Source organism: Macrosteles quadrilineatus, unplaced genomic scaffold (genome assembly GCF_028750875.1).
Source record: "Macrosteles quadrilineatus isolate MER2022 unplaced genomic scaffold, UCM_ALF_1.0 Scaffold_6__1_contigs__length_79288215, whole genome shotgun sequence".
Classification (NCBI taxonomy): Eukaryota; Metazoa; Arthropoda; class Insecta; order Hemiptera; family Cicadellidae; genus Macrosteles; species Macrosteles quadrilineatus.
In genome coordinates this window covers 59,703,184-59,726,573 of record NW_026542599.1, presented here as the reverse complement: position 1 = coordinate 59,726,573, position 23,390 = coordinate 59,703,184, and the positions used below count along the sequence as shown (strand labels likewise).

The following is a 23,390-nucleotide window of genomic DNA, read 5'->3' as shown; positions in this document are numbered from 1 at the left end:
GTGGTCAGTGATACTGAGGTATATCACAAGTCTGACACATGACACAGTAACGTCTGTGAGTATCGGCCACAACATGCTATCGTGTGAGGAAGTCCCGTGGGTGTAGTAAGTGGTCAGTGATACTGAGGTATATCACAAGTCTGACACATGACACAGTAACGTCTGTGAGTATCGGCCACAATATGCTATCGTGTGAGGAAGTCCTGTGGGTGTAGTGGTCAGTGATGCGGCGCTGAGGAATTATTATTTGATCTCAGAATCAGTTAATTGGTGGGAGTAGCCGCCAGGTCATATAAGCCGAATTAGGCGGGGGAGTGACCCTTGACCTTCGGGAGCTGCCCCCGTCACGACTGCGATCTTCCAATCGACACCACGCCGCGGCTCGGCGCTGATTATGGCTGTTCACTGTACAAACGCTACCCGTCACCGCTGACCGTTCTTGTTACCATTTTGTTGTAACGTTTTAATTTCTTGGTTTATTTTATCATTTTAAAGCGTGTTAGTGTTTTAATTTATGTTTGTAGTTTTTTTTTTCTTTCTTTTGGAGCCCAATTAATTATTATTTAAAATACGATATAAATGTGATGTTTTCCAATAGTAGATCTTAGAGACTTTAACGATCTTCCACAGCAACGACCCAGACCCATTAGATAACATAAGTTTGACATTTCTGCAAATCATTAATCTTAGAAAACCTTTTTGTTATCGGAATGAAATAAATGATAACTGTATTAGCCTACTTATTTACTTATTTGTTCGAGGCATCTAAAAACCTATAAGTTAACCATATCCGGTATATTTAATTCCTTTTACCATTAAATAACATATAAGTACAAGAATGCTGTAGATGTAATAATTATAAGTAGCTAGCAAAATAATTTATTGTCTACTCAAAACTATTGTTTATTTTCAAAGTTTAGAATGATTTGGTAAGCAGTACGTGTTAAGTTTGAGTATATGTTTACGTTTCATCTCATTCACCTAAAAAATCGACTATTTTCTATGCTAACATACAACGTACTAGTTTGTCCAGTAAAGCATTGTACCAATGATTATATACTACAGTATCACTGTAAGACTTAATGCTTTGATCCATGAATAAGTTAAGCAGTGATTACTTGGTTACTTAAAGTATTCCCACTGGTATCGCATCATCGACTTGGTCGACAGGGTTTTTCTTTTTCTTGATTTTTATTTTCTCCGTACTAATTTCATTTCCATTTCATTAATGTATCTGGCCTTGAGATAATTTTTTTAAACAGTGTAGTAGGCAGCTTTAATTAAATAAATCTTCAACATCTTGAATTTATTAATTTAAGATTCTTGGGTGATTTTCTGAGGCAGGTTATTGTACATTTTGATACTATTGAAATATGGGCTCTTGCTTGCCAAATTAGGATTCATAAGTACATGTTGATTGTTTGTTCTTCTTATATTGTAATTAAGGGATCAGACTGTTAGGTTGAACGTAAAACTGTATAGTGAGAGTGTCTGCTGGTGCCACCTCATTGGGCTCAACTTTGTTGACAGTTTCTTTCGTAATTAATAAGACAATTCCGACGATGGGTGAAGAAATTCACTATCTACGTTTAAGTGCTTGAGTTAACCTCAACGTTACGAGAACTAGTGCTCCGATATATCCAGACTACCAGCAACTAGCATCGCACTGTACAATATTTTATTGACATTATTTCCCTTGTTGCCTAGTACCTGCATAGTCAATTGTTCATCTCAGGTACCGTAGTATTTTGACCCCGAGGTGAATGTAAAATAGTCTAGATGTTGACTCATCCACCGAGTGCAGCGGTTGTGGCTGGTATTTAGCAACAATCAAGGGAATGGCTGATCCTGGAGACAATAATTTGTAGCCAGTCCACAGCAATTAGCTCCTCTCTTTCCCCTCCTTCTTCTTCTCCTCGTGATCGCCACTGGGCTTCATAGCAAAACGAGCGCCTGCTGACTCATCTTAACCTTTTTACCTGTTTTAGATGCAGTTTGTTGTCTTTGAATGTGGAACCATACATCATATTGATAAAATGATCTTCAATTTTTAAACATTTTTTGCTTTAGCACCTTGGGTCCCATTTTTTTATTGTTTAGCACCCACTCTTTAGTTGTATGAAAACTATGTATCTTTCCTTATCCCAATGAAACAAGCCATTTTTTATATATGATTGCAATAAATAGTTGTTGGTTTTTGCGTTATTAATTTTAAAATTGACACAGAATAATTTAAAATTATAGGACCTTTGGGATTTTTAAAAGAATAAAGATAAGTCTTTTTCACCACACTTATGATGTTTTTAGCTGTTTTACATACGTTAATTGGTGGCTGAAAGCTACGTTTTGCTGGCCAAGCCAGCTGGCATCGTCATTTGGGGACCGAGCAGCTTTTTACATCCCTAGGGCCGCAAAATTAGCTGCTCGCTTAATTTCTTAAAGTATTAATGCATACACAATCAGTATCCATGGCATTGCAATAGAATTGTTTTATTGTCACCGCTGCCTAGCAACTATTTATTATTATTTTTCTGATTCCTCAAATTATTTCTTTACATAAGTTGTGTTGACTATCAGTGTGCATTATTATTGTGGTGAATAGTGGTAATAGGGTATAGTGTGGTGAAAAATAGCGTTCGTACCACGGACCGAAATGGTTTTGCAGCTCTCGATCGTTTTATGTTAATACTGTTAATACTGTTCAATGAAATGGCGACCATACATAGTAGGTATTTTAAGCTAAGTATTGTAACGGTCGTATTCCTCTTGGAATACCACCGCTACTTTGGGTGACGTAGCTCAGGAATGAAACTCAGCACTCGCTTACAAAACCCAACTTTATTAATTACTCAAAACAACACAAAGAACACAGAGATAACTAACAATCAAAAAGGTAGAGTAGACTGGAACTGTAATCATTTAGTTAGAAACTGAAACCCCAATTTTGAAAAGACTCTAAACCCCAATTTTGAAAACCCTTTACATTGTCTTACCTGGACCCAAGGCCAAGGGCCTTGGGCTCCAGCTCCCCCAGCAGGACCCCGTCCTCTGGTGCACCACACAAACACTACCCACCAAAACTGACCCCTTGATCAAGTGCACTGGCCTACTTAAAGCAACAGCCTTCAGTAGGTCAGCACAACAAGTTATTGTTTAACAACACTACCAGCCTACTCACACAACATTGCCAAACACTTCCTCTTTACAATATTCGACCCCTTCCATTACATCCCCCCATTTCCTCCAGACGATGTCCCCAGCGTCTCAACTACATAGATACATCCACTCAGAAAAAAAAAAATTAATAACCAAAACTGATTAAAATCTTTTAAAATTGTACCTAAACAAAATTAAAATAAGGTTTAGGAGGGGAAGAACTGACCAACTGTTCACGGACTTCCTCAGCAGTTGCGTCGATAAAGCCTCCTCGAACAGTCGTTGGTCTTCAGATGTTTGACCACAGCCATGTCCTCTGCGATGTCTCCCACTTCGGTGTCTATAGTCTGTAGTCCATCCAGCGTTCCTTGACAGCATTGATGATGAATCGACTTTGGTTGACGATGAGGTTGGACTTCTTTTGCCATTGATTGAGTGTACTGCAGCCTGAAGTTCTCCTCTTCTTAAAAGCCCTTGCCCCCAGCTGCGTTTCCCCAGTTTTCATTGAATTTGACAAAGTCTCTTCCTCCGATCACAATGTTGAAGATAACACATGATAACACGGCAAATCATGAAGTTCTTGTAGCCTTGTCTACAGTTGGTCAGTGGGGATGGGTAAATAGGAAGCCTACACAAACATATAACTCACAAATACAACATATAATTTATAAAAAAAAACCATAGACTTTTTAAGAAATTCTCAAACTCACATGAAGAACAAAACAAAACAACCAACATTAAAACAAAAATTATTGAAACTAAGAGAAGTGTTTGGAATGTGTTACCTTAACAAATTTGATACGATTAAATAACAAAACCTTTAATAATTTCTGACTGATTTACTTTAGATTATTCAAATATGACCTTTTTAAAGAATTCTAAACAAATAATAAGTTTAACAGTTGTCTCTAATTTCTGGTAATTTGCAATTTAAGTCTAAAAAAACAATTTGTCTCACACTAAAGTCCCTGATAATTAAAAATCTAAAAAAAACAAAATATATCTCAATAAAATATTCTTTTAATACATAATGTGTCTTGTTTTCAAAATTTGCCAGACTGTTAATTTTACTAGAGGAAACTATTGCAACATTTAAAACATTATTTCCCAATACAGTTGCCACCTTTGTGAAATATGATACAAATTATCTCTAAAATAGTATAAACAAAGAAAAAACAAAACAAAATCATCTTCCAATAAAATTAGACTTCCCCATAGCATTTTTAAAACACAAACACAATTTATCTTTGTCAAAATAATAGTTTAAAATTTTCAAACTACCCCATTCAATATAGCTTACATAATTTATGTTTAAAAGTTTACCAACATTTTGGTCATTTCTCCTCATAACATTGAGTGAAATTATGTTTGCTTACATATTAAAAACAAGTTAAATTTTAGCTTCAAAGTGTTATATCAAAAATACACTTAAAAACGGCATATATCATTTTCCAATGAAAATGCATTAAAAAAAAATTGCTGGAAAAAATGATTTGGGCCCAAATCGTTACAATCTAACCCGTAAGCAAAACCAATTTCCCTTTTAAAATTTCTCCAACAATCTATCACCTGTAAAAACAAAAATTTGTTCCCAAAATAAAACATTCATGCATTGCTGATTTCCCAAAGCAAACTCTAGAGCATCAGTATTAAAAGGTAAACATTGTAACAAAACACGGTCAGCACTCAGCAAGGTCAGGTCACAGAGAGGCCATTTACACCACACTCAGCATTCCTCAGCCTACAAACATGCTGACTTCTCTCACCGCAACTTTGCTCGTGCTATACTCTGAAATATCAACATATAAACACCTACTATAATCATTAACAGTATTGACCATTCGTAAATATCCCCATCTGAAAAAAAATATATTACTACCAAATTAAAGTTTAAACTCAAATATATTTCTAAAACAGTACACCATAATACACTATGAATAATTATCCCTCAAACTACTTCTACAAAATATAATATATTGATCCACCATTCACTGCATCTACTGCGCATAAAGAGCTGAAACAGAATAGTTTGACAACATGTGTCCGCCACATTATTCGCACAATATACACTCTATAGTAGAAATAGCAGGTCTGCAACCACAGAATCACATCTTCGAGAAACCTGGGAACTACAAGATCCCAGATACAACACAAATTCAACCAGGCAAATACACACACTTGTGCACAGCAAACAACATCTGAAACACACATTACACATGTGCACCCAGCACAGAACAAATAAAAACCTTGTGCAGCTAGCACTTAGCATACAGCACAAAAATACCTCGTGCACTCAGCACATAACAAAAATTCACCTTGTGCTCCCAGCACGTAACAAATGAAAACCCTGTGCAGCCAGCACAACACATAATACCTCGTGCATCCAGCACGCAATGCTTAACAACCATGTGCACTTAGCACATAACGCAAAAACTCTCGTGCTTCCAAACACGATACACAATAAACTCAAAGAACACATATCAAACTCACGTGCAACCCGCACATGACGCTTAGAACACTTGTGTAACCGAACACGAACACATATCGAACTCACGTGCAACCCGCACATGACGCATAGAACACTCGTGTAACCGAACACGAACACATATCGAACTCACGTGCAACCCGCACATGACGCATAGAACACTCGTGTAACCCAACACGAACACATATCGAACTCACGTGCAACCCGCACATGACGCATAGAACACTCGTGTAACCCAACACGAACACATATCGAACTCACGTGCAACCCGCACATGACACATCACACAAAATAACACTGAAAACTTCACATTTACGGCATTCCAGCCCTTCACTGCTATTCCAAAAAACACTGAACCCCCAAATAGAACTGAATAAAAACTGCACCAAAGTGATGATTACAAATAATAAAAAAAATATATTAAAAAAAACCAAACTTTTCACATTACTAGAACCCCAAAAATTAAAGCCAATTATTTTTCTCAGAGGTACCAAGATCGAAGTTTTGTAAAAAAATTACAAAACTCCCGGCGCTTCCATCACCTTGTAACGGTCGTATTCCTCTTGGAATACCACCGCTACTTTGGGTGACGTAGCTCAGGAATGAAACTCAGCACTCGCTTACAAAACCCAACTTTATTAATTACTCAAAACAACACAAAGAACACAGAGATAACTAACAATCAAAAAGGTAGAGTAGACTGGAACTGTAATCATTTAGTTAGAAACTGAAACCCCAATTTTGAAAAGACTCTAAACCCCAATTTTGAAAACCCTTTACATTGTCTTACCTGGACCCAAGGCCAAGGGCCTTGGGCTCCAGCTCCCCCAGCAGGACCCCGTCCTCTGGTGCACCACACAAACACTACCCACCAAAACTGACCCCTTGATCAAGTGCACTGGCCTACTTAAAGCAACAGCCTTCAGTAGGTCAGCACAACAAGTTATTGTTTAACAACACTACCAGCCTACTCACACAACATTGCCAAACACTTCCTCTTTACAATATTCGACCCCTTCCATTACAGTATGAATGGAGATGAGTGTAGGATGAGTGGCGCGATCTTGTAGTCCTGTTAGTGACTAAGGTCGACATTCCTTAGACACAGCTGTTAATTAATAGCCCATACAGCTAATGGCAACTAAGGGACCTACAGTTTATAGTGGAATCCGAACCAAATTTTTTCCTTGGTATATACGATTTGGTCTAATTATCAGGATAGTACTGCGGATAGTCGTAGTACTCACTCGTGCGGACGTTAATCCACACCAGGGAGTATCGCATCCACAGTGCATGCCTCGACTTCGTCTCGAACTTAAAAACTACCTTGAGCCGGCAAAACCTCATTTTCGGCCCTAGGTACGAAATATATATTTGTAAGATAAAGCAATTTTCTTGTTTTTACAAATCAAAATTATACCGGATTTCACGAGATTTCGCTTAGCATATGATTGGATTTCGCCTACTTCAATGATTGGAGAACGAAATTAATTGTAAGTATGATTATCAAAGTGATTGCAACCTTTTTTGATGCGTAACATATTCCAGTAACCTATAACCTGTTCCAGTAACCTATAACCTTTTCCATTCAATTCTACTGAGTTTTAGCGAATTTCCCATATAGGGAATAAGCTATTACCGTAGTACTCATGGTAAGACCTGGACGCGGGACCAATTTTTTTTTTCGTTTTGAGGTCCCTAGAGGCCAAAAACACCATCCGTTCAAATTCATATATATATATATATTTATATATTTATATATTTATATATTTATATATTTATATATATATATATATGTGTCCGTCAGCACGATAACTCGAGCAAAAATGATCCGATTTTGATGAAATTTGGTACAAACGTGTAAACGTACGTTTATTCGAACGAGTTCGCGATCCAGCATGATCGAACCATGGGAACGGGGGTTTACGGGGGGTTTTATGGGGTAAAAATAGGTTTTTCCCATTTTTGACCCAAAAAACATAAAATTTAGCAATTTCTTTCCAAACCATTTTGTAGAGCTTAAAAAAACAAATAACTTAGTATATTGAAGCGTTATTATGCGCCTAATTGTTACGGAGAAAATTCCAAAAAATTTTAAATTTCCATGTTATTCTTATGGAGAATAAGGAAACTGTTGTAGTTTGCTTGTTTGTGAACATATTTTGATCAAATTTGGAAAATGTTTTTATTTCTTACAAAACTATTCACATTTAAAAAAAAAACAGTTTACCCTCCCTGATGCAGCAAACCTAAGTACTTGTTAAACTAATTCTATTTAAATCAAGAATAAATGTTATATTTTTAAGTAGACATTTCAGTGTAAATCCAATCAGTCAAATGGAAATTCGCTTAGTCTGCAGGTTTGCTGCGGCGGGGGTATTTTACTTAGCCTGTAATAAGAAAAAAATAATGAGTCCCTGAAACGAGAACAGTTTTGATAAGTATAAAGCACAGCTTATAGAATGAGATGACATTTTATTGTTACCTCTTGTTGATGGTTACACAAAAACGTGTTTAGTGTGCATAATTTTGTAAACGTCTCTCTTTGGGTTCTTGAATACAGTACAGAACTTTCTATACTGGAAAGGTTTGCGATATTGTGACTAACCCAACCTTAACCTCTCCTGAACACCACCCATTTTCATTGGTGTGAACCTGCCAATAACTCACGAATGCGTGCTTGTAAAGATGGCGCTATTTCGGGCAAATAGTGCAGCGCAGCTTAATACCTATATGGTCACGTAATAAAGGACATTATCCCCAATACGATAATATCAAGGTCATATAATAGGAACGAATTGTAAATCTATAACCTTATTACGAATTATAACCTTTAATTTGATTTACACATCAACCTATGCTTACCTTTAAGATTTTCTTCTGACTCCTAGCGAGCCGCCACCATGAGAAGGTATCGTATTACTAAATAATGGCCAGTGACTTTGTTCCAAGTTTTGTATCTGTATCTTTATTTGTTTTAAAATTATTAGCTACATCCGGGACTTTTGAAGCGTTAAAATATGGCCGAAAATGTCAATTTTTAAGCTTCTGTGTAACCATTCACTTTAACAAGATGATGAAAAGGACAATCTCGTTTAGATTGTTTTGTAGATTATTGTACATGACGTATTTTGTACTTAAAATGTATTTTTTCAGAAATATCCAATAAAAACAAAAAAAGTGTAAATTTTTTATCTTTTAACCCCCCCCCCCTCCATCCCAAACACGAATCTCAAATAGGTGTAACCTAATTGTTTCCTTAGTCTATGGTGTAACCTTTTACCGAACATTATTTGGACTGTACTGAACTACTTGGAGTCAAAAGTGTGCTTTGATTATGGATGTCCGGGTTAAGCCCTTTTAGGGATAATTGCACTGTACTTACCGAATCAACAGATGTAAGAAAACCTCCTTTTATCGTCACAATAGATCATAATGGATAGTTTAAACCTTTGACTTCTGTATCCAATATTTAGTCAATGGTTTAAACTATCCAAACAATTATAATTTTTACCATGTAAAACGATATAAGTTTGAATAATTTACTGAAAACTAACCTAGCATGTAAAATTTGACAAATTTCACATGATCTAACCTCCAACATTAATTGATCCAACCTAACAGCCCAATAGCACCACCAAAGTTCAATTAATTTATATCGATAGTTCAAGTAACCAAATACGCCTATTGGCAGTTGTATCACAGCCTAATCGCTAATGATGTCACGTTTAACATAGTATAATTCAAATTATTCCAAAAATGTATTTGAAAGATTATAAGCTAACAACTACATCTTGTAACTAACCCAACCTAACCGCCCAGTGCTCAGTTCTAATAAGCCTGACTTTTTTAAATACTTTTTTTAATGAATTGGCGACCATACAAAGTAGATATTTTAAGCCAAGTATGAATGAAGATGAGTGTAGGATGAGTGGCGCGATCTTGTAGTCTTGTTAGTGACTAAGGCCGACATATTCCTTAGTCTCAGTTTATTAGTTAGACTTAGCTGTTAATTGATAGCCCATACAGCTAATGGCAACTAAGGGACCTACAGTTTATAGTGGAATCCGAACCACATTTTTGCCTTGGTGTATACGAATTGGTCTAATATTTAGGATAGTACTGCGGATAGTAGTAGTACTCACTCGTGTGGACGTTAATCCACATCAGGGAGTATCACATCCACAGTGCATGCCTATAAATATCCACAATTCGTAACCTCCTAGTAGCCGGATTACAGGACGTCGCCACCCGTCCCAGTTGCATATCACATTCCTGAAAAAACATTTTTAAACAATGCAGACAATTTCAAACAATCGCAAGTCCCTACAATCCCCGAGTTCTCCCAGCATTGTCTAGGTTTTATGCATCCCTTGATTTATACGAGTGTTTAAAACACTACATCCATCCTTATGCAACTCAACAACATAAAAGTCTATTGTGGCCATGTAAAAGCTCCCCGGGCACCTTACAAAGTGGACTTTACGAGCGGGTAATCATAGTTTTAAAATCACAATCCACATATACAACGCCACATTTACGACAATGCCAGCATAATGGCGGTCGTAATGACGGAAACTTTTACGACGGCAAATCATATCGTAACGTTTTCTACATAACATGCGTAACGCAGCTGTGCGTTTTGATTGCAAAGGTTCGTTGACATGGGTCCGAGTCTCTGATTTTATCTTGGGACCTTTCCATTCAGGAGTTTCTCGGTTGTGACTGGAAGGGGGGACAAAATAACAAGTGGGAGCTGACAATGTGTTTAAATTTGTCTAACACTTTACACTGTGATAATAACTGAATTGTTCTCTCAAGACTAAACCTTACCTGTCTGTTAAACAACCCAAAATCCGTAGTTCATTTATATATCCGTTACTGAATTAGTTATAATGTGGATTATCTAATCAGATCACCTAAATCCAAAGGTGAATGTTACATTGTAAATATATATGAATCACCATCTGTAAAACAGCATTATTTAAGTGTTTTGATTTCCTTTTGTAAAATTAATTTTTAGCGTTGTCTTCTCACGAATGGGAAAAAGGCTTATTGGTTCTTAATTTTGTAGTATAATATGTCCAACATAAGATTCAATAGCTACTAATATTAAAAATAAAGAATAAAGCCCGCACAAAAGTATGCTCCTACAATAAATAAAACAGCTTGGTTAACTATGCCCAAAACTGGTCCCAATATATGGGCCTTTGACTTTACACACTTAAGTCTATACGTAACGACCAAGGTTGAAAAGCAGAGATATAATTAAATGGTGAATTGATTTTTTTTGTGTAGACGCCCCCTTTCACCAATTCCTGTAATAAAAGTCCTCGGGCTTTGGCCCACAGGCCATAAACATCCCAATGTATTTCTTATGAAGAAAAGATTTTGTTTACTTAAACAGATGAATAATTTGTATTAATTACAGCTGTTCATAGTAAACACATGATACACACAAAAACGTTCGTTTTCAGTTTCGATAACTGGAGTGAAGTGATTGATTACATTATCTTTGAGTTGACTCTTAATCAACGGAAATTATGACTGCTGTTCTTTTTTTAATAACGCCTGTATTACTTTGCAATTGCTCGAATTCGAGCAACAGGTGCACTAGTACTCTTAAATTTCTCGTCCATTGTTCATCAAGGTGTCATACCTACTCTTGGAGTTAGAATCAGTTTTTCTGTCAGAACCGTAAATTTGAGTAGGTATCTTGTAAATCTTTAAAAGCTTCGAATATGCTGACTGGTCTTGTACATGTTACATGGCATAATGTGCATAATTTGATAAGTTACATGTAACTATTATGGCATAGGAGTATAAAATTAAAGCAAGATTCTCTATAACATCCACAATTCCTTCTTCCCCAACAGCTTCCAAGTCCTTTGTCTTCTTCTCCAGCTCTGCCCAATTTCTCGCAAGTAGCGCAAGTGCATCGCCCTGCAGCTTCCCACAGTAACAGCGGTTTCAATTTTTTCTTCCCCGGAAAGTTTTTCCCTTGGTGAGGTGGCCGGGTCTGGCATTGTTTGCTAATTAGTACCCAGAAATCAAGCGGTGTACTCTTTCTGTCTGGCGGGAGATTTGTGGCCCGCCGCGACATTGGCGGCAAAACATTGTAAATTGCGTCCCCCGTTGCAGTGCCAATACGGAATCGCTAAGTACAGGGATTCCAGACCTTAAGCAGTTTTTCGGGTGCATTGTACTTGCTCGGTACCTCGCCAGGACCACATTCCCGGTCGAAATGTTTCTTATTACTGACTGGCCCCAAAACTCTTTGTCTGTCTGGCTGAGACGGTTGACCTCCATCATGGGTAAGTTCACCTGGCGCTTGCATCCTGTTGTCAATAGCCTCTGGTACACTTATGGTCGACTTTTCGAGCAAGGTACATTTTTGAATTTTCTGAGATTTGTATTTAGAGATTAACAGATTTATGTGAAAGATCTCAAGGTTCACCTAAATTGTGCCACTACAAGGTACCGTTTGTGTAACCCAGGTAATTCACTAATTAAGAAGCACAAATTACCACAAGTTTAACTCATCACCACTTTCGCCTCAGCAATATGGTTCATGCAAACCCTTGTTTTACAACATCTACCATCAACTCTTACAGCAAACTCCTTCGTGTATTTGCCATTCCCTCTACGTGAACAATCCTGCAACTCTAGAATATTCGCGATTCCCACGGACCCGAGACACCTACTTTGACTCTAATGGCTGCAAGTGTGATTATAATTAATGGTGTAATAACGAAAGGACAGTTTCTCTAGTGCGTGCCTCCTTGCCTGTTTGCCTATTTGCCTTCTTGCCTGTTCCCTACAAGGCAAAGTCCAGCGACCTTGCAGTCTTGATGTATTCTCTATCAGAGTCTTCACTCAGATAGCGAGTCCTCCACCTTTTGTGGCTTCCGCCTTGTATTTTCTTTATTAGCTTTCTTTAATTGTCCAAAGGAGAAAATATTTATTAAAAATATGAGAACATGATATTCTAGCTGTTGCTATCAATATATCGTATGTGTATGGGATTATTTTCGAAATCTATATATTTAATTCCGTAAGCGAATCGGTACCCACGAAATATATCGAGCTAGGAAAAGGTAGCATGCCTGTTGAGGATTTTAAAGCCATAGAATATCAGAAGTGCCAAAAATCACCCTTGCTCCGCTCACAGACCATCAAAAATCCAGTCATTTTCTAATGGAAGTACTGCTACAGTGTTTCTATAAGCTGTTTTAAATATACCAGCTGATGTAAACATTGCGTATTTGTTTGTTTATTGATTTTAGTGTTCTGTTAGCGAATTTCCTTAAGCTATCGTAGTACTCATGGTAAGACCTGGACGCGGGACCGATTTTTTTTCGTTTTGAGGCCCCTAGAGGCCAAAAACACCATCCGTCCAAATTCATATATACTGTATATATTTATATATTTGTCCGTTAGCACGATAACTCGAGCAAAAATGATCCGATTTTGATGAAATTTGGTACAAACGTGTAAACCTACGTTTATTCGAACGAGTTCGCGATCCAGCATGATCGGACCATGGGAACGGGGGGTTTTATGGGGTAAAAAATAGGTTTTCCCATTTTTGACCCAAAAAACATAAAATTTAGCAATTTTTTCCAAACCATTTTGTAGAGCTTAAAAAACAAATAATTTAGTATATTGAAGCGTTATTATGCGCCTAATGGTTACGTAGAAAATTCCAAAAATGTTTAAATTTAAAATCCCCATGTTATTCTTATGGAGAATAAGTAAACGGTTGTAGTTTGCTTGTTTATGAACATATTTTGATCAAATTTGGAAAATGTTTTTATTTATTACTAACTATTAACATTTTACAAAAAAAAACAGTTTTGCCCTCCCTGAAGCAGCAAACCTAAGTACTTGTTAAACTAATTCTATTTAAATCGGGAATAAATGTTATATTTTTAAGTAGACATTTCAGTGTAAATCAAATCAGTCAAATGGAAATTCGCTTAGTCTGCAGGTTTGCTGCGGTGGGGGTATTTTTAGGTTAGAATAGTAATACAGGTTTGAAAGTATCTTGTTAGGGAAAGACCGCGATTAAAAAGGAGAGTATTTAGGAATGGTGCAGAGCTACAACGGAAGATAAGGACAGCAATTACTGCTTCGGACCCCTAGTTTTATTTTATTTTGATCGGATGTATCAAACATCAATGCTAGGAAAACTACACTCAGTTATATTTCATTTACACCACGAGTAAATCAAACATCATATTATTCGTCTCTCTATTTCATTGGAGTTTATACGTATATTGTTGAAGTATTGAGTTTATTTAAAGATTTTAATCTTGTCTTACTGTGACTTACCTTATCACATGGGGTTTTCGTTTAAATTCTTACCAACGCCTGGTTACACGCTAAACGTATTAGATAACTGATTTGCATATTGCTCTATCTTCTTCAAACTGCGGAGGTAGGTTAGGACACGAAGATAAACTCAATCAAGACTAGCATAAACTTGACTGTAATTTTGACGAGAATGTGGGACTGTCACTAATAGGAAGAAGTTGCTATCATACAGCCTTTCAACCTCAATTTAAAATTTGTCAGTTCTAATTTCTCAGAAACCATGTTTCCATGTTTCAAAGTAACGTAGGCGGTTACATTTTTTTCTAGATTCGCTATATGCAAGTACCCAATGAACAAGCTCAAAGATATTTACAAATCTTTTGCTTTATTGACAAGTTTGTGTGTGGTTAGCAGAATTATTGTTCTAAACTTACAGAATGAGCATAGTTCTATCCTACGAATTATCGGAACTACAAACGGTGGAAACAACAGTAGGGACGCACAAAGGTTCAGTGGATATATTAGGCCCATAGTGTGTATAATTTTACGCAGGGGTCACCGTTCTGTCTGTAGCGTAGTGGCCTGAGGCGTATTGACTCATCACGGCTGGACCGGATGGAACGAGCCGGGCTACTTCACTCGGCTCGCTGCATACTCCTGCATAGCGAGACTCTCAGCTCCGAATGACCCTTACAGATTCTGTGTGTATTTAGTTAAATTTCTACCCCTGCTGGACCGGAGAGGAAAAGTCAAGTTACTCCCTTGCAGATTGCTTACTACCTACATTTTCCTCTACGGTTTCCAAACTCAAAAGTCTGAAAGGGTGCTTTCGGTGAAACCTGTACTCATTTACTTCAGCCAAGTAGGCTATTAAGTTTTATAAATAAGCTTTTACAATGAAGTCTAGATAAATATATGATTTGTTTTCAACCATTGTTTAAGCGCTGAAACTTTGACAAGCCAAATTGGTGATAAAACGCCATGAAAAATACAAACTCTTTCTTAACTGTTTCCGACATAAGTTGCAAATGTACCAAAAACCAAATAAAAAAATACGATCGAAGATGTCTATCTGACACTTTCTTTATTATTTTCCGCTTCTGCGACAATACTGCCTTACATTACTGTCCCGCTGTCCTTCTGTGTACTGTGCAACAAAGGACAAATCCTTGAGTACAGTAGAGTGGAGTAATTTAATTTGGATAGTGCGATCCAGATCTAGTTCTCTACTCTAGTTATCAACGTCATAAATTTAGAAAACTTGTCCACCTTCGGAGCCGGTATTGCAGTACTGGTACGAGGCTGGTACAGTGCCAATGGCAAGATGAATGCCCTGCAGCGGCGCATACAAAGTAGAACTGCTCTGCACTTTTGACGACTCTTTCTAAAGTACTTTGGCGATCCTTCGGATTCCGTTTACATATATTCGGATTTGAGTTTCGTTTAAACTCTTAAAATTTTTTTAAATTAGGAAATCTTACAGGTATGAGGAGTTTTATGTTTCAGTGAACGTAATTAAAGTCATGCATGTTTTTTTACTGTGTTTTTACAAAGCTCCAGTGAAGTCTTGTAAATGTTAAATCGCATTAAAACTACTAGAAACTAAACAAAATTCTCCATTAATAAGATTAGGATCCATATTACAATACTTCTCCTGTGAACGTCCTATTGGAGCTAAGAAAAAGGGGTCTACTATAAACATGCTATTTACAAACTACTAGCAATCGTTCTTTCCTGGACCAATACACAATTTTGGTTCCGTATGAGTTAAACTAACGGGAAAAACTAAATTTACCTTTTTCCTACGATCCAGTAATCGTGTTCTCACAAGACTTGTATGTTTCAGTAAACGTCGTCGAAGCCCTGCAAGAGTTCTGGCAGATGAAGCAGACGAGAGGGGCTGACCTGAGGAATGGAGCTCTAGTCATCTACGAATCAGTCCCTTCCCAGAGTCCACCCTACGTCTGCTACGTCACGTTACCAGGAGGATCCTGCTTCGGCAGCTTTCAGGTAATCCATGCCATGCAAATTATGTTCCTGCAGAAAAAGTCTTTTTACATGGACTTCTCTCATTGAGGTTCACGCCTTTTTTCTCAAAGGGCATTTTATAATTCATGAAAATAGTCAATAGCACTTCGTGACTTTTACATATTTGGTAACATTGTCGACGATAACATTATGGGACTCACAGGGAAGTAAATTTAAACCACGAACTCACTTTAATTAATCAGTTAGGTGATATCTTCGTTCTTCAAAGAACTTTTCGGAATCCCTAAAGATATTGATGATTTTTGTATTTGATCTTTTGACATACTTCATAGCACGGGCTTTTGTTTCTGTATGTAATCAATTCCTAAGATAAACTCGCTTTTGTTATGGATGGTTTTCTATCTTCTCAAAGAGCATTGTAGCATTGAACATAGAACACTCGAATAGTAAACACATCCCCTGTCACTCGGTGGTTTTGTATTAGGTCAGTTAACATTATTAATAGCACAGTTCTTTCTTCGGAAATTTTCACGCAATTCAAGCAATGCCAGGAATAAACTTATAGGAGATGCTGTAGAACAAGACTACTAACATGAATTAAGTTCAAGTCAAGCCATCAACTCCTATTTGTTTTTTTTATATGTGTTCATTTTTTACAAGATGTAAACAAAACATTGTTTACAAGATGTAAACAAAACATTGTTTATTGGATAGCGACTTAAGTGTTTTAATTTTGTAGACAATGATAAAATGCATACTTCAAAGTTTCAAAAACGTGGTTTATTAGCAGCTCGACAGAAGATTTTGACCACCTCAATCTGAAACTCGACTACTTATTACTACTTACTGGAGAAACTGATCAAGTTCAGAACACTTGTAGCCGCTCTCACTTCGCACCTCTACATCTCTGCACCGCTACAGAGGCGGAATATGCTGTAGCGTGTGCTCATCCCATATTACGGGATAATGTTCTCCTCGGGTGCGTGTTGAGACGGGGTTCGGCTAATTTGTGACCGTTGTAGCCCGGGCCCTCGCGTGTCCACAGAGTAACCACTCATGTACACCGCTCACAGTCCATACTCCATGATGTTCATGGGGATACAACGTTGGTTGCTGCTAACGGCTCGTCGTCTGGTGGCTCTACGGGGCTTTATGTTATGCCACGGGTGATGTGGCTAGTGGCTCTACGTTGTGACGCGCGAGACGCTGCTTGTGGTACAGCGTTGAACGCATGATGTGGCTAGCGACTCTACGTTGTGTCACGCGAGACTGTGGTAGTGGCTCGGCGTTATGCCACGGGTGATGTGGCTAGTGGCTCTACGTTGTGACGCGCGAGACGCTGCTAGTGGTACAGCGTTGAACGCATGATGTGGCTAGCGACTCTACGTTGTGTCACGCGAGACTGTGGTAGTGGCTCGGCGTTATGCCACGGGTGATGTGGCTAGCGACTCTACGTTGTGTCACGCGAGACTGTGGTAGTGGCTCGGCGTTATGCCACGGGTGATGTGGCTAGCGACTCTACGTTGTGTCACGCGAGACTGTGGTAGTGGCTCGGCGTTATGCCACGGGTGATGTGGCTAGCGACTCTACGTTGTGTCACGCGAGACTGTGGTAGTGGCTCGGCGTTATGCCACGGGTGATGTGGTTAGCGACTCTACGTAGTTGCCACGTGAGGTGCTGGTAGTGGCTCGGCGTTATGTCACGCGTGATATGCCTAGCAACTCTACGTAGTTGCCACGTGAGGTGCTGGTAGTGGCTCGGCGTTATGTCACGCGTGATGTGACTAGCAACTCTACGTAGTTGCCACGTGAGGTGCTGGTAGTGGCTCGGCGTTATGTCACGCGTGATATGGCTAGCGAATCTACGTTGTGTGGCGCGAGGTGCTGGTAGTGGCTCCGCGTTGTGTCATACGTAATGTGGCTAGCAACTCTACGTTGTGTCACGCGAGGTGCTGGTAGTGGCTCGGCGTTACGTCACGCGTGATGTGACTAGCGACTCTACGTTGTGTCGCGCGAGGTGCTGGTAGTGGCTCGGCGTTATGTCACGCGTGATGTGGCTAGCGACTCTACGTTGTGTCACGCGAGGTGCTGGTATTGGCTCGGCGTTACGTCACGCGTGATGTGACTAGCGACTCTACGTTGTGTCGCGCGAGGTGCTGGTAGTGGCTCGGCGTTATGTCACGCGTGATGTGGCTAGCGACTCTACGTTGTGTCACGCGAGGTGCTGGTATTGGCTCGGCGTTATGCCACGGGTGATGTGGCTAGCGACTCTACGTTGTGCCACGCGAGGTGCTGGTAGTGGCTCGGCGTTACGTCACGCGTGATGTGACTAGCGACTCTACGTTGTGTCGCGCGAGGTGCTGGTAGTGGCTCGGCGTTATGTCACGCGTGATGTGGCTAGCGACTCTACGTTGTGTCACGCGAGGTGCTGGTAGTGGCTCGGCGTTACGTCACGCGTGATGTGACTAGCGACTCTACGTTGTGTCGCGCGAGGTGCTGGTAGTGGCTCGGCGTTATGTCACGCGTGATGTGGCTAGCGACTCTACGTTGTATCATATTGTGTAATATTGCTAGGTTTCATACGTTTTGTCGTGCAAGATGTGGCTGGCTTCTACGCGTGGCGGCATGTGGTGTACGCGACGAGCTCGCCATTCTCGCCAGGTCGGATCAGTATGTAAATGCGATCAGCGGCTGCGCTGGAAGTGCACCGAAGAGCCATAAAATCGAGGCCAGCTTCCGATTTCTCTTCATCTACTGTCAACGGACTACACCCCCGACCCTATTTCCGAGGCATTCTAATCACTCCACCACCATTATTATAAGTTATCTCGTAATATATTTTTATGAGTTCAAATTATACTGTTTTAACAAAATTATATTTTATAGCCCGTATAACTAGTGGCCGGGATGTGCACAAATTTTGAATGTTTCGACCATAACGATTATACTTTGATTGATATGTTAATATAATGTCCCGCTTAAGTATATTCAATTTCATTCTACAATATTTAAATCTCCCGGTTAATCGGTGCGCCCTTGTGTGAGATGGAATACGCTCGTCATTTGAGGCTATAAATAACTTGGACATCGACGAACCGAGTTGAAATAATTTGCAAATAAATGTTGCGACCGACAGAGAGTCTGAATATTAATTAATGTTTCGATCAGAGACTGAGCTTACAGTCTGGACTTGAACATTTAATTTTGGGGCTTTTCCTTCTTTTTAATTTAGTAACTTTTCCTCGACTGTTTGCATGATAGTTATTATACATCGATGGCATGATTAAGAAATGGACGAAGAATATTCAAAGAAACTTGTTGTACGTTGTATAACATACAGTGTAAACGTGTGATTTATGTGCTTTCTTATTAAATAACCTATATACTATTGTGTTATTGTGTGTTTAAATAATATTCTGTGAAGAGAAGATATTTATCTTCAAGAAACACTCGAGTTTGTATAGTATCCAGGGAGGAATGACACTGAGTTAAGTTTGAAATCATTTAGCAGCTGACTAAACTGTTATAACTGAACGCGTCCCGTTTCAAAATCAAAACCGTTCCCTCCTAACAACATATTTTCATCATTGAAATACACTTTCTTAGTTATGCTTGGGGCAAGATTTTTCAAATAGAGTTTTTAAGACTTACTCCTCTCCAACTCTAGGTTCTTGAGAAGTGATTTTATTTGCTAACACATCATAATCGTCATAAAAATGTTTTAGAACTGTCCAACCAAAGCAGAAGCGAGAAGAAGTGCTGCAAAGATCGCGCTGATGAACTCTGTGTTCAACGAACATCCATCGAGAAGGATATCAGACGACTTTATCGAGAAGGCTGTTGCTGAAGCGAGAGCGTCGTTCAAGGTAACATAGTCCCGAACTAACCTAACCTAACCTAACTAACCTTACCTAACCTAACCAAAATAACGTGACCTGGCTTAACTAACCTAACCTAACTAACCTTAATAAGTACAACTTACGTCAATCAATCCAGTATGTTTATGGCTTGTCAAGCAGAGGTAGCAATGAACCAATATAGATATACTAGGTTGGAAATAGATCAGACCATTGAGAACCCCTTGTCTGTGATAAGATTTAACAAGTTTTGTCTGGAAAATGACATCACGCCCAACTTTATGTTTTTAGTTTACGTGGTCTGACTATGTTTCACAGTGTAAATTATTTGACGCGGTTGCTACACCAACAACGCAACTAAGTATGTAATAACCTAGTGCAACAGCGGAGCAGAAGATGACCTAAAGGTCGAAACGTGCGTCCTCCATAGATATACTGGATTGATTGACGTAAGTTGTAATTATTAATTTATAAAACATCAATCCGTTTGCTACAAATCAAACATGATAACTCCTTGCCTAACCTAAAATAAGTCTTAAGGATCTAAGTGTCATCTCTATCAACCAACCAGAAAACGACAAACTTCTATTGAAAGAAAAATATCCATCAATAAGAGCCTCCAATAAGAGCCACCATGCTTTTTCAGATATGTCAAAACTGTAAGTTTTCTCAAATAGTTCAATAGTTACCAGATTTAATTGTTCAACAATCAAACTATATTCCCTATAGAATTGTATTCAAAATTATCTTTTCTGTTATTTGTCTTGTGACGTGATGTAACCATAACTTGAGTACTGTAATTTCACTGTTAGATATATCTCAAAGGCATTAGACGAAAAACTATACGGATCATAAAATTAAATGACGTCACTGGCCCGAATATTCTGCTAAAAACTGCAACAGCTGATATGAACATATTCACTGTTTCATTTAATACTATTACAGTATAAGCATTTTACTATACCAGTTACGTGATAAGTTCGTGTTTATGATACAGTTTCTGTTCCAATAACCGTAGTATGTTTGAAAGTTGTCACGTTTTCTGAATCCAAGTACCAGGGGACCAAGCTTTGCTTGATAGCGGTTAATTGGTTTTAATTATTTATAGTGATATTACTGATGTATAAAGTAGTGATATGCATAAAATAACGAAAAAGTACAATTTAAAACATACACATTATATAATCTACGAAAAATGTTTTTATAATAAACCTCAAACATTTCATCGCTGAAATTAGAATAGCTCTGCGATGTAAAAAAAAATGATGTAAACAGACTTGTACAATGTGCTATTTGTACTGCATTTTCTCTCCTTTTAGTCATTGCAAACCTGTTTATTTTTACGCCTACCGAACAAAAGCAGATGAAAATGTAAAATACATAAAATCATATTAGTTTCGGAATGGCTCCTTTGTCCTTTAAATGTTATCATACTGTATAACCCCAGTCTTGTATATCACGTACGCATGTTTTGTGACCATTTTTTTTACTACCGGTATATCTAAAGAAATTGAGCTTCTGCTCTTTCATCGGTTTTTGTATATTAGTTTTAATCCAATTGAAATGCCCTGACATACCTAATCTATATAATTAATACGCTACATGAAACGTCGGTTGAACTCCTCCGCCATTTCTTAACCGATTCTATCCATTGGCGTCTCATTGGAAAGCGCGTGTCGCGTAGATTTGCAAACTGGCCTTACATTTTTTTAAAAGTCCCTTGGGCTCTGCCCCAGTGGCTTTGAAAGTTCCCATGTTATCCTTATAAAGAACATAATAATTATTGTTTACATTTTGATCAGCTGTATAATGTAATTGCTGTTATTTATTTTTCAATTCAACGAATCGCATTGGGTACATTTACTGATTTTGTTGAAATTAAATATTTACTACTTTAATTTACATTCGTACATATTACAAAATAAAAAATCGAGAAAGCCTGGGCAATTTGATATATTTTACCAAATAAGAAAAATGAATTTACAGGGTACTGTATTTCTTGAGCAATAATGGAAAGAACCGATTTTTTATCCATGGAAACATAGGAAAGTCATAGAACACCATCAAGTAGAAGAAATAGAGATTTACAAAAAAAAAACATTTACTATCGTTATCATCCTATATAATGAAGAACACCTACAATGTGAAGATTCCCAAAAACAATGAACAAGGATGTTAGCCGAAGTGTTACTATTTTGTAGGAAACACGGACTTAACTTTATGGTGTTTGGCAAAAGAAAACACTCTAAGGCTGAATTAAACTGGTACGGCAAGGACATTAAATATGTGTTTTCATAAAAGTCAAGTGATTTTAAAATAATATGACTACATCCAAGAAACCTTAGTAAAAATTTCAATGAAGGATTTGCATTAATCATATTTAAGGGGAACACAAAACCATCTGAACAACTTTAGGCCTTTTAATTCCGCATTTTTTAAAGGTAAATATAACTTACAATGGAGAGTACTATGTAGACTACATTATCATTGACGAAGATCAACATGGACAACCTAATGCGGCTATAAGTGGGAAAGATTTGTAGAATACACTAAAAAACCAGACCAGCTTTTGAAAAATGATAAAATATTTACAAGATATGTTGATTATATGGAACTGTTAGGTACGTTATCTATGAGTTGAGTCTTAAACCCATCTGAAATTATGACTTTTATTTTTTTGTATAAAAGTTATTTGTTTTTAAATACTGTATCTACTTAACTTCTTTGCAATTGCTCGATTTCGAGCAATATGTACACTAGTAAATATCGTTTGAAAATTGTAAATAAGTTTTCACAAATCCATAAATTTAATGTGATCAAACCCATAAAAAAGTAACCTTTTTTGACAAATTCCCATGCTGTTTTTTAAGACTCCTGCAAAAATACGACTATTGATGTAAGTAAGGGGTGTGATTTGTTTGCTTGGATTCAAACGGAATATTTCTTTAAGCAAAATTTAAACTTCAGCATAAGCAAAACCAACAGCTCTAAAAATACCCCGTATAGATGTATCATCCCTATGGATCAGCAGTAAGAGCCTTGTTCGGTTTAAGTAAAAGTGTATTTTGTTTACTATTAGATCCTCGACATTTAATCAACTTTCTAAAGCCTTCGGCTGGAATTCGAGATAATTTTTACAAACACACAAACAGACAGAGCTCTAAAGTTATTAGAGTATAAGTTGTATTAGATTTGGAATCAAACATTTGAATCCAAGCTACCAACCAGTCGGTAAATGTTTGACACGGAAGAATTGTGTGGTTTTGCTGCCGTATTTAAGGACATATATTTTTAGAATCGTGTCCAATTCTTTGGGTATAATGCCAGAAGATCAGCAAAATTTACAAAGGGATTGCTATTTTTAACCACAATAGTCTTAAAGTTGGTTGAAACAAAAGTAGTAAACAATGAAATACCTTAACAAGAGAGAACCATGGATTACTGCAACACATCCGTACGTCGGCCAGTATTTTCACAAGTTCAACAACTAGTATAGCAACCATGTATTCTCCCGAAGACGTACTAGATAGGAATACATTGTCTTCACCTGGCCCGTAAGAATGATAGATAAATGGTTAAGGATACTGT

General features: G+C 37.8%; 1 protein-coding gene across 3 annotated transcripts in view; it reads left to right on the top strand.

Annotated features, from left to right (window-relative positions):
• Window positions 1–23,390, top strand: part of LOC128996641 (protein limb expression 1 homolog) — a 110,452-nt gene that overhangs the window by 73,661 nt on the left and 13,401 nt on the right. For all 3 annotated transcript variants that reach the window (XM_054422059.1, XM_054422061.1, XM_054422060.1), the window contains exons 2-3: window positions 15,804–15,967; window positions 19,671–19,811. In XM_054422059.1, the coding sequence (XP_054278034.1) occupies window positions 15,804–15,967; window positions 19,671–19,811 (305 nt within the window). The remainder of the gene's footprint in view (window positions 1–15,803; window positions 15,968–19,670; window positions 19,812–23,390) is intronic.